General features: G+C 40.2%; 1 protein-coding gene across 1 annotated transcript in view; it reads right to left on the bottom strand.

Annotated features, from left to right (window-relative positions):
• The window catches only part of LOC122793068, a 970,692-nt gene that overhangs the window by 540,366 nt on the left and 412,574 nt on the right, over window positions 1-17,752 (bottom strand). The window contains exon 9 of the mRNA XM_044060776.1: window positions 10,476-10,590. Within this exon, the coding sequence (XP_043916711.1) occupies window positions 10,476-10,590 (115 nt within the window). The remainder of the gene's footprint in view (window positions 1-10,475; window positions 10,591-17,752) is intronic.

Below are 17,752 nucleotides of genomic sequence, written 5' to 3'. Positions count from 1 at the left end.
TCAACCACCGTTTGTTCATACTGTGGTATAATCCTTGATGAATGTATAATGCTGTTTAATGCAAGGCACATATCTGCCTGAGACACATATTCAATAAGATCAACAATGTCTTTCTTCATATAGTCCAGAGAAATATATCTCGGGTCGTTAACTCCAACATGGACTATGATAGAATCCTACTGGTACCTGTGGTGTAGTGACTTGAGTGAGTACATAACTTTGCAGATCCTGGCTGCCGTCAATCCATGAACCATTATCTTTTCTTTATTCATTTTGGTGAGTAGGGCATTTGTGTGTTGTACAATGGAGTCCCCTATGACATGAGTCCTAGGTAATATCATATAGACAGGGAGCTTATTCCATAGTGCAGAGATCCTTTGCAATACATATCAGTCTCTCCAGCATGCTCTATTTCAAGCTCTAGTGTTGCTAGTTTTGTTTGTTTTATGGATGTGTAAGAGACCCTCCAGAGCTGGATTCGAGGATGCCTTATATGACTGGCAAAGATCGTCTCTCAGTAACCTGTAGGAGACTGAGTACAGAGAAAAGGTCTTAAGGTAATCTATGTAGGACAGGGTATTCATACCCTGGATTCTCCTGGTGAAGAATATTTGAGGTGTTTCGAGCTGTTGCAAGTGCCTGGCTATGTACATGCCAAAAGGGGCACTGTACTCACTGATGGCTCCAGCATTTCACATATCTCTAGATTTGTCCTCATTTTTGTAGTCCGCACTTTGTGAAATGTGTTTTCCTGCAAATCATTGTGGATTGTAGTCATTAAATAATCTGAAACATTTGAGTTTCACACTTCATATCCTCCAGAAAATGAATGCCAATGTAAAACCTGTAGTTATATTTCTAACAGACAAGTTTAAATGAGGAATATTTAACATGTGTCTGAGATGTTGTTCCTTTCTCACCCCTTCCCTCCATTATTTTTGTCTTTGTACAGAATTCTTAAGCAAAGGTAAGAGAGGAGAAAAGCATAACTCTCAAATGTCTGGAATGTTGCAGATGTCCACATTTTGCCTCATATTTTTCTGGTGTGTATCTTAAACAATTATTCATTTTCTAGCAAATTGTTGTGTAGTGACAAAATATTTGAGTTTCAGAGATGTTCTTGAAATATAAAACCTATTATGCTAGCAACTTTCTAAGTTTAAAAGAGCAAAAATGTATTCCTAACTTAGGTCTTTATCATCCCCCATTATTTTTAGCTTTGTCTAGAAATCTTGAGTTGAGAGGGAACAAAGACATATCTCTCAAGTGCCCAGAATTTCACAGATGTCCAGATTTTTGTCTCATATTTTTTGTTCTTTTTCTTGTAAATGTGTTTTATGGCAAATCATAGTGTATTGCAGTTATTAAATAACAACAACACATTTGAATTTCAGAGTTGATATCATTCAAATGCATGTAAATGCAAAACACATTATTCTAGTTCTAAGTTAAAACAGCAATATTTAAAATGTTTCCCTGATTTTTGATTTTATATCTACCCCCCCCCCCCAAATTACTTTTAGCTTTGTCCATAATTCTTGAGTTGAGAAGGGAACAAATGCATATCTTTCAAATGTAAGCTACGCAGAAACATACTTCTGTACTTAATAGTATAATATATAGCTTTAATACTTAATCTAAAATAATACATCTGATATGGTGTGTAGAGGGGTGCAGTATGTGCATAGAGGGGTGAGGCTTTCAGCACTCCAAAATGTTCCAAATTGGGCCTGGTAGGTACTAAGGCCAGCCCTGTTGTAATTTTGTTATAGTTTTGATTCCTTATTTTTTCGGGAAAGCTGTTTAGTGCAGTAACGTCTCTGTCTGCTAAACCACACTGTTATAGAGAATGTCTGTAACATTCTTTGTTGATCATACATTTATTCTCATATTGTTTCATACATCTTTTTCTTAAAAATATGCTCAGGACTTGGATTTCAATATTTTCTGTGCATTACATGCACATTTTTGTAATGTCTTCAGTTTTTTCTTGATATGGCACTGTCTTTCTTTCTTTTTTTTTCTCTCCCTGTTTTGATTGCCAGATTGGCCATCTTTAGTGGATGACCATGAAGGAAAGCTCTGCAACCAAGTTGTAAGTGCCTCGTAGTGCATCCTTGCATCATTTGTTTCTTTTTTTTTTTTTTTTTGGACATCCTCATATTGTATATAAAATAGAAAGTTGCATGTTCTATACACAATCGGATTTACCTTCAATAATTGTTGATAGAAGTAAGCTTTCCTTCCTGTTTTATTCTGGTAAATCCATTTCTTTGCATTCTAGTATTTTCTTGTCTTATTTCATTGTGTCCTCACAACAACTGATCGCATTTGGGTAATTAAATGCAGTTTCTTCATTCTCTTTTCCATTTTACCATCCTATTGCTCAGTGATGTGACAACTTGTGCATATGTAGACACAGAGGAGCTTGGTTATGACAGACAGGTAACAGGACCAATACAAGCCATCATTTATAGTGCCAAATGTGATTTGACTAGTTGTGTATCAAAGGATCTTCTAGGTGCAATGATATTAATTTGGTCAGCCCTTGACCATTGCAAAGCTGAAATAATACAAGCTGCCTTTCTTACCTGTTATGGGAACCAGTGCACTTGGCAGTGAGTGGTGCACTACTGATAGCCGTCTACTGTCCACTCAGTCCTGTCCCCAGTTACAAGTGTAATCAGAACACAGGTCTCATTAGAATGTTCGGGGACATCAGCATCTGCTGTCAGTATTTAGTTCCCAAATCAGAACTTGATACTGACAGTGAAGACTTCTTCTTTTTTGCAAACTACACCTTCCAGTTTCGTTCATGAAATAAATTGTCCTCTAACTGCAATTGCAGTTTTACAGTACATTACAAAATCTTCTATTCAGTGCAATTCCCTCCCCACCCAAGGTCATTTCCCTTCCTGGTCCCACAGAAGGAAGTTGCTATCTCTTTTATTGTCAGCTTTCAGCTCCTGTGGATGCATTATCTGTCACGAGCCAACAAAATAAAGAAAATCATCACCTTTTAAAAACAAAATTGACTTTAATATGTGTAATAAAATGTCTATCCTCTGCATCTTCTGACCCCAATAAAATGATCCTGGATTTTGCCCTGTCCTTCACAGTTATTATATCTACTAGATGCAGTTTGCAAAATATAATCATCTTCCAAAAACCAGTAAGTCATGTTTTATAATACAAAACTCACTAAATAACTGTTTTTAACTCCCATTAAAATCGAGAGTATTATATGTTGACACTAGAGAAGCACAGTTCCACAGGTACAGTGGTGTGATACAAACATCACACAAAAGGCTTTTACCTTCAGGGAATGAGAGATTGACTTCTGCCTCACTATAGAAAACTGAGTGAAAGGGTTAATTTAGCTATTTTTTATAAAATAGAACTATTTTAAAACTTGTTTATCATCTAGCCTGTGTGACTAAAAGACACTTGTTTTTACGTTTCTAGCAGTTTGATAGGACACCTGTATATTAGTCTATGTGACTAAAAGACACCTGCTTATTATATTCACATTTCTACAAGTTAAATAAGGTACTCATTTGTTACATTCTTTTATATTTTTCTCAAGTGAAATTGCAAAGTCATATGGTTTGGCAGGCTTGACTGAACATTCTGGAATGGGTGGCCAACATCTCTGGTCTGTTTTGTAATGTCTTTGTTGATCCCTTTGGTTTGATGTTAATACTAATGCTTGCCTGACATATAAGTATAGCTGGTTTGATATTAATACTAATGCTTGCCTGACATACAAGTATAGCTGGTTTGATATTAATATTAATGCTTGCCTGACATACAAGTTTAGCAGGTTTGATATTAATATTAATAGCTGCCTGACATACAAGTATAGCTGGTTTGATATTAATATTAATGTTTGCTTGACTTAAAAGTGTAACTGGCTTGATATTAAAATTATTAATGTTTGCCTGATATAAAGCTTCATTTATTATAATAAAAAAAATCTTTGTCTTAATCATTTCTGTCCTGCTAAAAAAAATCGTGTTTAGGCAATGCAAATAGTCCCTTCAATGACAATAAAAAAGTAGGAAATGATTAAAGTAGGTCTCACTAATATCAGTAACATCAACAGTAAGGGAACTGATTTTGAAGAATGGCTTCTTAAACAACAGCCACATATCTTAGCCATAATAATAATGTTGAAAAATAACCTTTATTTGTCTTCTTTTATTCTCAGCAGCTACCACTTCATACAGATAATAGACCAGGATTTAAAATAGAAGTTCTTCTAATCAAAAACAGGATAGTGTTAGGTGTATTACTAATAAAGCAAGCTAATATGCTGAGTGATAACTCCCCAAAATAGATAGAAGCACACCTGGCCACAGGAGAGCACGCAACTCATCTCCACATAGCATATATCCCTCACCATCTTTATTAGCTTTGCTCAAATAAACTATACAAGCTATATTTCATATCAGTATTCCCAAAACACAGTATTGCTAGGGGACTTCAACACTAATGCTGCTGGGACCAGATCATTCAAATGCTCTGATATCTTAACTTTAACAACCTAGGTCATCTAGTCAAAACCCCTATGAGGCTTAGTCCCAACACATTCCATGACTTTATGTTAAATCCTCCCATAAGTGACATGACACAGCAATGTCCTAATACTGACATGCTTCCCTACTCTGTAATTGCCTATTGCCTTGTGATCTCAGTGTGGCCCTTCAAAGCTGTTAAGCCTCTCCAAAGTTAGTTATAGGTAGCCCAGTTTCAGAGGCAAAAGACAGTTGTCTATAGACTAGCATAAAAGACATCAGATAGATGCCCCTATTCACTGGAGCTCAGCCAGAACAAGCGTATGCATACATTATCAATCGGCTAGGTTTAATTCAAGACAACTTCTTCCCACATAATTATAGGCAGCAGAGTACCATTTTAGCATGAATTACTACAGAAATAAAGACAGTAATGAAGCAACATAACTAAAATTAGCAAATAAAAATGGAAACATAGTGAAGCTAGGGTAGATAAACACCAAACATACATCGACTTCAGAAAAAACATGAATTAATACAACGACATCAACATAGCATATAAACAAACAGATTGCATTTGCCTTCTCCCGTAAAGAAGTCTGGGATAAATTAAAAGAAATCATGTCACCAATGAAAGCAACATACACACATCAGCACCCAAACCTCTTCCTCCTCATAAATACAAATACTATTTAGAAACTCATCTTGCAGTAATGCTTAATCTTGCACTTAATCAGGCATTAAACCAACAAAGACATAAAACAGCAAATCCCTCGAACAGTACTCGATAGTTCAAAGATCTCCTGCCTTTGATTTTAAAGTAACAATAGCAAGAACTGTACGTCAATTTATAGGAAAATTGCATAAAAACTCTGGGGTCACCTTCAGTAAGATCTCTATTTGTTTTAAGAATGGCTGACCCTTTAGTGAACAATCACCATTAAAAAATCACTTTTCCTGGTCTGCAATTGCAGATGTTTCATTTCTTGTTTCAGACTCTTAACTCCCCATAGGATCTCTCTGTTCCTGCAATCCTTCCTTTTAAACTCATTTCACATATTACATAACCTAAAGGTTATAGAAACTATGTGCTGGTTTTATGATGCATACTTTGTAGACCTCAATATTCTTGTAAACTCCCTACAACTGTACTTAAAGTTTTCACATTTGACAGTGGATCAGACCTCCAAAATGAATATATTCCAATCCTGCAACAAAATTGGATTCAATGTTCACTGACAAGATTATGGCTCATTATTTGGGGTGCATAAATAAAAATTATCATAGAATAATTTGACAGCATTGGATTTTAGGATGGTGATTCCCCCACGTGAAATATTTTCTTACTACCTGACCAATAATCCAACCTGCTGACCAACCCCAATACATTATAACTATTATCCAAAGCAGAAGGGTGATAGGCCCTCCATATGTCATACAACTGGAAATCTCTCTTAAATGATTTAACTCCCTGAATATTTTTGGAAGGCAGCACCTGGTCCATCACTACATTAAAGTTCTCTCCCACCATTAGACCATATGGGGGCTGAAGAAGGAAAACAAATCATTTCCCAGCATTTGAGAGAATCCTTCTGATTCTGGAGAATCCTGGGGCCATCCTCATTCGGCCAACAGTAATTAACCAACAGCAAATATTCCTGCCCTGCACTTATGTGAGCCATAAGCCTTCTTCCTTTATTATATGTTAATATCTGCTTAATTGTCCAACCCAGAGATTGGTGAATCAAAATAGCCACTCTCCTTTTGGAAGAAGACCTACAGGAAAACAATGTTTCCCACTTCATTTCAAAAAAAGCTGAACTTGTCAATTTTTTTTTTATTTCGTCTCTTGTAAACATACTACATAAGCTTTTTGCTGATTTAGAGTAGTAATAATGGCATTCACCTTGAAAGCAGCAGACTTCCCTTAAATATTCCATGTCACAAACAATATTGTCTGATTACTTCTAATATTAAGCTAACCTGTGCTAATCACGGCTGATTTTATAGACCAAAGAAAGCAGAAAAACACAGGAAGCAAATGTCATAGAAACAAAAATTAGCAGTCACTAACTTATTACAAGTAAGAAACGCTTAGAAATTGCAAAGGCGAGATATAAAATGGAGAACAAGAAGCTTCTTGCTCGGTCCCAGATATCCTCATATTAGTTTATGCACTGAGATATATGTACACAACTATATGCATATGCACACCTCTCAACTGTAAACATTTTTACAGAATGTCCAGATTTGTGCCTCATATTCTGGGTCTATTCCTCATAAAATGTATGGTTTTCTGACACAAATTTAAAAGACTGAGGAACTTTATAGATCCTATCTGTCTTTTTAGGGGTAGCTCCCTGACTATCAGGAAAATGTCAGGTAGTAACAAACACATCCTCTAAAGCAGACAGAACAGGAGGAATGGGTGTAGGTTCTGGAAACTCCTTCTGTAACAACTCTTAATATTTTTTGAGGGAGTGAAAAACTTCACTGTTCTCCCACTGTGAACAATGCCACATTCTAGCAATAGTCTCAAAAAAAAAAAGAGAAACCACCACAGGGAGAAGCAGTAACTGAGCTCTCCTCTGAGTCTGAATCAGAAATCTATATCTGCCTCTGCAACTTCCTTATCAGATTTAGAATCCTAAATCTCTTCAGGAAAAGAGGAATCCCTCTTTCTTTCACCAGATTCTACTTTACAAGAAGGATCAACAGCCTGAATTAAACCCTGAGCCAGGCCCAATAAACTACTCCTATCCAAAAAAAAAAAAAAAATAGCAGGAATAGATGCATGCTTGATTTTCTGTGTCTTTTTGACAGGATAAATGGGGCCAACTGACTCTAATGGTAGTAGCAGCTTCCACAGGGATGGGCACACCATTCTGACAAGAGCGGCTCTTTCTTGCCTACTGAGGGGACTCTAGCAGCAACAGAAGATGTGGCTAACCCCAGTCCATAGTGGATATGGGTGCTACACTAGAGGGATCCAGATTAAAAGATGAGTGATCTGAGGCACAACAAATGACCACAGCAGAGTCACCCACCTGCAGCTGAGGCAAATTGCTAGCCTGCTGTAGTGGCAAAGGCTGTTTGCTTAAGTTTTCTTTTTTTTGTGGCTGGAAGAAGGACCGGCCATGGGATTGGTAGTCTATTCTATGGTCAAGCCAAAAATGGTTCCTCTTTACCAGAGAAAACAAGAAGCAATTGCCAGTAAACACTACCAGTCCACAAAAGTTACTTTTTGAGAGAAAAACACAATGGAAAGCATTTTAAAACACTATACCAGTCACACAAAAGTAGTATAAACACAATTTCTCCACAGAAAAAAATGTTTGCAGCTACTTTACACCACTTTTAAACAGACACAACACTCCTAGCTTTACAATAACTTTTTTGTTGTGGAAAGTAATAAAACATCAACAAAATTAAGAAAACTGAAGTGTTTACCCCAAAGGAAACTTATTTGCCCTGCAAAGGAAAGCACAAGCCAACTGTCAATCCTCAAAAGCCTCTAGAGGAGTGTATTCTCTGGCAGCAGTAAAGCTCTGAAGGGCTTTGCACCCAAATTTGTCTTTTAATCAACTCAGCCTGATCTGCCTGCCAACCTGAGTGTGTGAAAGGTGCCTTTAAAGCTCAGAAAGCTGGTTGGCTGTTGTATCCTTGGCGGGATATAACCCATATAGCTAAGGCTACTGTAGCAGTGATCAATATAATGAACATCCCCTGTTCTTCACTGCTGCAGTTTTAAACAACACTGATCATTTTCTTCTAATTAGCTTAAATAATGGTTGACCTTGATTTAGCTTCATCAAAGCAGGTAAACAGAAAAGCTTCCCAGAAGCTATTTTCTACAGTCATGTTACTACTTTAACTAGTCCTGTTAGCAATTCTTTGTGACAGTCCACTAAAGCCACCACATTCATTTTGTATTCAGTCACTGCCATATTAGTTAGACGAATACCTCACACACACATTCTCATGACATCTACTAGGTGAAATAGATGACTGGAATAAGCAGTGACAGATAAGTGCATGATAGAAGAACTGAAGCTATATTGTTATGAAAAAAAATAATACCAGTTAACAAAAAGAAAGGAACCTGATAAAAGTAAGTACCTTGAAACGATGACCTGGGTACTATAGGGTGCTTTGCCCCCACACCTACCAAAGGGTAATATACTAAGTCAGGCCAGCATCATGGCATAGAGGGATAAATGCCCTTACTACAGCCTAGGAGATCTGGGTTTGATTAGTGTCTCAGGGTCTGAGATGCTGATCAGGTACAGTAAATTTGTCTAGGTGTTCAGTGCAGGGAAGCATGGCCCTATAGAGAAGCACAACCCTTAGATGGAACAGGGAAATACAGTGGAGGGAGAAATACTAAGGGTTAGGTCATTAATAAAAACAAGTTCCCCTGGGGAAGCAGTCAGAGGCACCCCCCCGGAGGCCCTTAGTTTCCATGCCAGACATGGCCTTATAATGGAGGTAGTCTATGATCAGTAGGAAAGACCAGTAGAGCCAACAATGGATGGGGGAGGCACTGGGATAACCGGAAAGAATGGAGCTGAACGTGGAATAAAAAACATGCAATATGCAAACTCAGGTCACATGTCAGCCTCGAAGATAATACGAATGCACATGCTGGTGTATAAACAGAGTCATTCTGTTATCCTGTTTCCCTGTTGCTCTGCCTCTTTAATGATGCACATACATCTGTTGAGTTACCAGACTGTTATCTGAATGTCTGGTTAATGACAGGTCAGTGAATGCACAGTCATACAGCTGATTGCAGACTCTTTAGAAATCATTCATATTTTAAGGCTGCTCTGAAATATGATTAAACTTGGCAAGCATATCTAATCCATTTTTCTGTATAATTGCATTATGATGCCTGAACTTGGCAGCAATGACATGGATGGACAACATGTGCAATGTAGGACTGAATGCATTTTTGCTGTAGAATTTGCAGAATCCAACTAAAATTTATAAATGCATATCTGCAAGGCTTTTCATTTCTTTTATTTTACTTTTGGTTAAGGAGTGACATATATTTTAGACATTTAATTAGTGAGTGCTATTATAAAGTATTTGATGGCTCACTGGTAAATCTCTGCATCATAGTTCCAAGGCTTAGGCTTCAGTTGTGACATTGTATGACCATCTATATGGAGTTTGCATGTTTTCTATATTTTTTCTCACCTCACTTCTGTAGAACATTTTAGTTGATTGGGTATACAACACTATCAATACATATGTTGTACTTACTCTCACATAAAGGGAATGGGATGTATCTGAAAAGGGTCAGAGAAGGACCATATCACTTCCCCATTTAACAAATAAATGAATTAACTGTTTGAAATGTAGAGACCCACTTTAGCGAGTCTCATAATACTGATACTGAATTGCTGAAAAAAAAATCCAGATGTATTTATACGAAGTCCAAGATGGCCATTTCTCAGAATATTCCCTTTCCTCCAATGTATGGCAATCTCACAGTTAGTGTATATATATATATATATATATATATATATATATATAGTACAGGGGGGGGCTTGCCCCTTTGAAAAAGAAGTTTTAAAGAGAAGAGCAATGCCTTATATTTGCTCTTCTCCTGCATTTTTAGCCTTTTTTTTGGGATGGGGGGGGGGGGATTGGCACTCGGTATTATGAGCACTGACATTTCAATATGGAGCCAATAAATTATATTAAAGTAGTGTAACTTTCACTTCATTTTATGTCTTTCTTTACTTGAAGTTAGCAACATCTTTTAACCAACTTAGCTTACTTCTTAGACTGCGTTCTACCAGCTGTTCCAGTATTAAAATAATGGAAATCATTTATTTTTAACTTTCATAGTAAATTATCCACAGTTCATAATGTATGATAGATTTTTCATTCAGACCTTTATAAGTAATCAGAAAAAATGCACAATTTAACTTAATATAAACTTCCTACCTTATTTTCAATGGCTTGGAAAATGCCATCAGCTTGATGATATAGTGAGGCTGTTTCCAGAGCTAGTTGAAGATTGCTGTGGTGTTCCTTCAGAAAGCTCTGAGCTCTAAGCCACCTGGAGCAGCAAAAACATTGCATTCAGATAATGTGAACAGGAAAAGAAATAATGCTTATTTAAGACTCTGCGGTTAAAGTGCCCTTACCAGTCATTCATTATATTACTTGAAACACTTGTTTTAATACTGCAACATCATACTCATAAATTCATATTTGGTAGGATGTATGAATACACAAGCGAACACACACACACACACACACACACACACACACACACACACACACACACACGCACACACACACGCACACACACACACACACACACACAGACACACACACACACACACACACACACACACACACACACACACACACACACACACACACACACACACACAATCCGTAACTGGGGCATGAGTACCTGCTAAAGGATCACATGCCTCCTGATCTGTGGTAGCACACTGTGTACTCCACACACACACACACACACACACACACACACACACACACACACACACACATGAGCAATTATCATATGTTCATGCACACACACATGCTCATACGTGTTTCAGTGTGTGCACATACACATATTTTGTTCTTGCTTCTTCTTAGCCTTAAGCATGTTAGAAATTGATCACTTGTCATCAACACTCACCAGTAGTTCAGAAAGGGAAATAAATTGGTGATTTAGGTGATTGTTTTTTAATTAATTTACAAGGTAGCTTAAATAATGAATTATATTTTCAAATAAAAAATAGTGTTAAATACATTTAATCATGTTATTTGTTGTTCCTGTCTGTTCATAAACCTATCAAATGTGCGGGGCATAGTTTGTACTCGTACAATGTTGCTAAGGCTTGGAACTCCTTATCTGTATCCATCAGATCAACATCTTCCCTCCCATCCTTCCAAACCATTCTGAAAGGCTTCCTAGCTAAAAGCTGGCTTTGTTCTTGCTTAGCACCAGGATAAATTGTTTACCAACACGTGGACAAATAACTATTCATACCTGCATCTCCTTATACTCTCTTCTTCATTCACTTCCTTACTTCTATCAGTTTCTCTCCCCATAGCTTACTCTTTCAGCATACCATAAGCCCATGTTTCTCTCACATTGTATTGCAATTCCTGTTTGTATTATACTAAATTACCTTTAATTTTCCTATAAACTGTCTAAAATTTCTGTAACTATTAAATCATTTTCATATAACTTGAATCTATTCTTAACCAAAATTATTAACCAATGTTTTCATATAACACCTACACTCACAGCTGGCCTTTGGTCAACTGGTGGTCTAGGCAAAAGGGCTCCACAGTGCTCCCCACACCACACGATGTCCCCATCCTGGCCTACCTATAACATCCAGATTACTATTTTTCTCCATTTTTCTCACAGCTTCTCGTACTCTTCAGGTTTTCCTGTATTTATTCAACACATTTTAAAGAACCCATTTCATAATTGCAAAAAAGTAAACAAATAAATACTGGAAAAGAGCCCCTGCTAGAGCGACACCTTAGTCAACCGACTATTTGGCCTATGTCTAAGGCTGGCTATGTCTACACTAAGTGTGCACTCAGTATACACTGTTCTGAACAGACAACATAGGCATAACTCACACCTTTTTCTTCCTAATTTTAGTTTTCCTACTGATATTCTTGCAGCTTTAAATATTGACAGGGATTCATAAAGTTTACCACAAAGTGTAGACTAACCCTGGGATTCATGAAGCTTGCGCCAGGTGCAGGTGTAGCGTCGGCATTCTACCACCAAATATGGCTGCCGAGCGATTCAAGTAGGAGCTGTTTCCATGTGCACTACCTGCGTACGCTACGTCTGCACAACTCCTGAGCCATGTATGATAATTACCCCATGTGCAGCAGTGTAGCATGCAAATGAAGGTATGTAGCAATTCAGGAAGTGGTGCAGGTGTAGTGTAAGCATGCAGAAATGCAAAGCATAGAAAACGGTTTACATTTTTGAAAACATAAAATTGGAGCCATGACAGCTGACCAAACACATGTATTATGTTAATATATGCCAATGGCTAAATATATAGACATTGACATAAAAAAAAAAAAAAAAAAAAAAAAACATGTACAAAATATAAAATTAACATTTAATATATATAGTCGCACTATCGTTACGTGGAAGCGCAGGGCAGCGGTGCGCAAATGGGATCACAAGGAATATATAAAAATATAGAATAAAACTGCAATGAAACACATATCACTATTTCCCCATATCAGTCAATGGCAGGAATGCCACACCATACTCATGGCGCAAGGGTTGCTAAGGGGCAGTGACAGTGTTATGCGCAGTAGCTAGGAATTAGTAGGCAATGCCATGCAAATGAGAGGAGTAATAGTGAATCACAGACTCCCCGCTTGTGTAAGGATGCACTTCACAGTGTAGCGTTATAACATCGAGGTGACCCCTTGAGATAAAGATGACATCAAGAGAGGGGTGTGTCGCCATTGCTGCAAGCACATTGGAGCATTGCTAAACTGGTCTGCCCATAGCTAGCAAAGCTGCAGGATAGGGGTGTGTCGAATCGCCCATAGCTATGCTTAGCTGAGAGTACACAAGGTAACTGAGTATGCATGTGAACTGAAATGAAAACATGCGTAAACCCGGTAAACTGGTATGCGCGTCACGCACTGCAGCCGAAACAGGAAGGATATAGGAAAGAAATAAGGAAATGCTGCAGCAGCGAAATTGGAGTATAAATGATTAATTAACACCTAGGAGCCTACAGTGGGTCATTGACAACAGCTAACAAGACTGCAAGCAGCTACCTGCAGAACAGGGAAGGGGAGGAGCTGTACTGCAAAGAAAACAGCAAAGTGTCAAAGCAGAACAAAGGCGATATGCAGTATACCAGCTACAAGGCAAATTTCACCATGACTGGGTAAGGAAAGCACAGAACAAGAAAGACGGCAGGTGGATGCATGCCTGATAATGGGAGGGGATCCAGGTCTAAAAGTGAATTAAAAGGCAACAGATTAATCAAGGCAGGCAAGTAGATCTCCACAGTAAAGGCCCCACACTTGCAATACTCATTACAAAACCTATAATTAAGACACACAGCAGTTGGAATAGTTCATACACACCCACTTACATCAGCAGCATCCATAGCACAATACTATAAAGTGTGAAAGCACCTCACACACATTTGTGTATTCCCATACACTCTGCACCAGTGGTGTATACAGACAGGGAACTTTTATTATGTACATCTTAGGGGCTGCTATAGCTCTGATCCAGCAGCATGTGTTGGAGACTGAAGGTGGTGTGGAGGATGATGCACATGACCACCACAGGCACCAGAGGAGGAGGAGGAGAGTGTTCAGACCCAGGGTAACCTACCAGGGGCTACATGATCTGGAGATAGTAGAGCATTACAGGGTGGACAGGGACACCCTACAGCAACTTGTGGAGCTGTGCCGGCCACGCCTCAGAGCCAGAACAAACAGAGGGGAACCCATCCCAGTGGATACGAAGGTATTTGTAAGCCTGAGAATACTAGCTACATGTACCTTTCAAAGACCAACTGGGGATATCATGGATATCTCACAGACATCAGCATCACGGGTACTACACCAGTTTCTGGATGCCATGTTACCACATGCCAATGAGCACATATACTTCCCCCGAACACAGGAGGAGTTGGCCAGCAATATGTGTCTCTTCCACCGTGTGACAGAATACCCGGAGGTACTGAGTGCAATAGACTGCACGCACATACACATCAAGTCACCACCCGGTGAGCAGGGAAGGTGCTACATAAACCACAAGGGATACCCCTCCATCAACTGCCAGGTTGTGTGCAATGCCCAGGGCATTATCATGGATGTGTATGCTGGCAGCCCTGGAAGCTATCATGACTCCCACATCTGGCATGCTTCACAGCTGTATCGGTTATTTGCCAGGGGGGACATCCCAAATGGCCACCTGGTGGAGGATGCTGGCTATGCACTGGAACCGTGGATGATGACTCCCATCAGAAATCCACACACACCCATGCAGGAATGCTATAATGAGGCACACGCATAAACCAGAATCATCATAGAGCATGTGTTTGGGATGCTGAAATCATGGTTCCGTTGCTTGGACATATCTGGTGGAGCCTTGCAGTACTCTCCATACTCTCCAGGCATGTGTGCCCACATCTTCGTAGTGTGTGCCATGCTACACAATATGGTCCTGCGGAAACAGCTGCAGCAGGGACAGAATGGTGAAGGGCCTCACAGCCCACCACCATTGCCAAGGGCCTCACAGGATCAGAGGTAATCAGACCACGAGCACCCTGAGCCAGCCCCAGTAGGCAGATGGAGGCATGCCCAGTATACCCATGCCTTGGCAAAGAGGGAACGTACAGCACATACACTGACAGTGTAGGCACCTAGGGACTGACACCTTTTTCCACTTGCACACACAGTAAAAATGGATGGCACACACAAAAGACTACCTGCAAATTGTCATGTATAGGCAGTCTACTGTGTGCATCCAACATAGGCAGCCCTCAACTATTGCACACACAACAGCCATTGACACAAAGTAAGTCATCACCTGAAAAGTAAATTAAGCTATTAGCTTATGCAGATACTGTATGTATAGATTCATAGGTAGGTACATGCAAGAGGCCATTCATAAGGCCAGCCAAAATGTGTCAGCTATTGCCACCCCATTGATTCATTAACCATCTCTCTGTGGAGCAGAGCCAATGGCGAGATCACTGGGGTGCATCTACTGTTCCCCATCCACCTTTCAAGGTTTCTCTTGCAGAGTGTTAGTGAGGGTCTCTGTATAATGTATTTAGGGATGTTGTTCCAAAGTATGGGGACTGTCTGTGACAGGAAGCTGTCTCTCCAGCATCTCCTGGTTATTGTTGTGGCAAGGTCAGCTCACTACAGTGTGTAGCTCACTGTGACATGGATTCCCATAGGTGGAGCATATCCATCAAGCCTAAGTTTGACATGGCTGTGTTGGTCAGTGGAGATCATCTCTGGGTAAATGAGATGCCACTGAGTAAAGCAAGAGTGTATTCAGTCCGGCTGCATAGGCCATATGTTGGAGGCCAGTATTCCCCTTGGTGAGGTACATTTGTGGACCCCCCCCCAGCTGTTTGACGGGTCCTCTGAGGTACATCCCACATGGGTTATTATACACTATGATGGGACTGATGAGTAATGAGTAAAGGGGCACTATAACCCCAGTATGTCTAGATGGGAATCCTTTAATAGTCAGATGGCCTACATAGAAGGATGTCCTAACTACTGTGGAGATATGATTGTCACAGGGGAGATCACTATCTACCTTAGTCCCCAGATACCCCATTACCTCGCCTGCATTAACGTGGCTGCCGCTCATGCGTTAATATATGGGTGCCAATTCCAGAATGGAATGAACATGCAGTTAGTGGCACTTGGCTGGAGGCCATGTTGTTGGCACCCTGTGACATTCTCTGTGAGGCCCCCTGAGGGATGTCCATGTCAGCTGGACTATCAATCATGGCTCCCAGTTTGCAGTCATTGCCAGACATGGTCTGTCATAGTCCACCTGTGTTTGCCTGTACATCTGAGACATATATGCCAAACAGTAGGGCTCCCAGGACTGAGTGGGACACCAGTCATAACTGTTCAAGAGTTGGACCTGGAGACCGCTAGTCGTACCATGTGGGTTCTGTGTGTAAGCCCATTGGTAACCCAACCTGTGATGTATGGGTGAATGTACAGGCTGATGTGTTTAGCAATAATACCTGAGTGGGACATGGTGTCAAAAGCCTTGGTGAGGACCAGGTAGTATGTGTGAACCACCTCCCCTGTCATCTAACGTCTTGATGACTGTATGTAAGACGTTAAACAGGTTCAATAGGCATGAACTGCATTCAACCAAGCTGACCTGGGTTGAGTCACATGTTCAAAGGTTACCAATGTCATTGTTAATGAGTGTCATAAGGATGCGAACCATACCATTGCAGACCAGGCTAGTCAGGCTTATGGGGTGGTAGTTACCATGGTCAGTTGTGATTTCTCCATGATGGAGTGGAATAACCATTGCCACGTGCCATTGTATGGGCATGTAGCCTGTGGAGAGGCTGAGGTAGGAATGCTTAATTAGGTGGGGGGCAGGTTGTCTTGTACAGTTTGCAAGATGTAGTCTGGGTCAACATCTGACTCCATTGACGCTGTGTTCTGCTGTTAGAGATAGCCATTTCCACCTCTGTGTCTCTGCTGGTTGGGATACTGCACCTTTCGGGTAGTGTTGTAGGCTCTTTAGGGGATGAAGTATGCACCGAATGTATCTGCAAGGATGTTGGCAATATCAGTAGGGTCAGCATATTTTGCACTATATTTCACTGGCACAGTGCAAATCTGTGTGTCACCATGTAGATCCTTGACATAGCCAAAGAAGGCTTTGTGGTTATCTTTCAAATCCTTGCGTATTCTTCTGTTGATGTTAGCCTTGGATGATGTGATGAGTGACCTATGTATCATACTAATAGTGGTCATGGATGTCTGCCCTTCATGGGATTTGTTGTGGAACACAGTCCTACCTCTATATTATAGCCTGTTTACTGCAGAGGTCTACCAGACCGGTGTCCTTGTCTAGGAGGAGTTGGTTTACCAGTGATGGCACAATCCTTACATCTGTGTAGGTGCTTATAGACTGCATTTGTAAATCTGTCTGTATCATGAGCAGTGTTTCCCCTTAGCGTGGGGGCTGTGAAACCCCCCACCCCTGTCACTAGTAGTGTAAATGTAGCTGTAGGAAAAGTATGCACTGTGGTATCCATGGGTGGGGGAGATGCTAGGGTGTGGAAACAGTGAATAGTTCATGTTCAGATCTAACCACTGACCGGTTAACCTCCACTGTGGTGCACCTGTTGCCCATGTTGGTGATGACCACATCTAGCAGTTTCCACCCCATGTTAGGGAGTTTACCACCTGATACAGGGCATATGAGGTGATACATTCCAAGAAGCACTGGTCCTGGAAGTGAGTACCGGTGTACGTTTCCCAGTTAATGGTATGGTAGTTGACATCGACCAGTGCCAGGGTGTGCGTTAGGACTGCAGTGTTCTCCACTTTCTCCAGGTAGGTGGAGTGGAGGTCCTGGGTCAGGGAGGCAGATCTGTAGCAGGCCATGTTCCACATTGCAGTTGTGGCTGATGTTAGCTGCACATGGATGATCAGAGAGTTATCATGCTACTCCACTA

Source organism: Protopterus annectens, chromosome 1.part0 (genome assembly GCF_019279795.1).
Source record: "Protopterus annectens isolate FY-2018-M chromosome 1.part0, PAN1.0, whole genome shotgun sequence".
Taxonomy (NCBI): domain Eukaryota; kingdom Metazoa; phylum Chordata; order Ceratodontiformes; family Protopteridae; genus Protopterus; species Protopterus annectens.
Note: the sequence above shows the minus strand (reverse complement) of the source record. Positions and strands in the feature narration are given on the sequence as shown.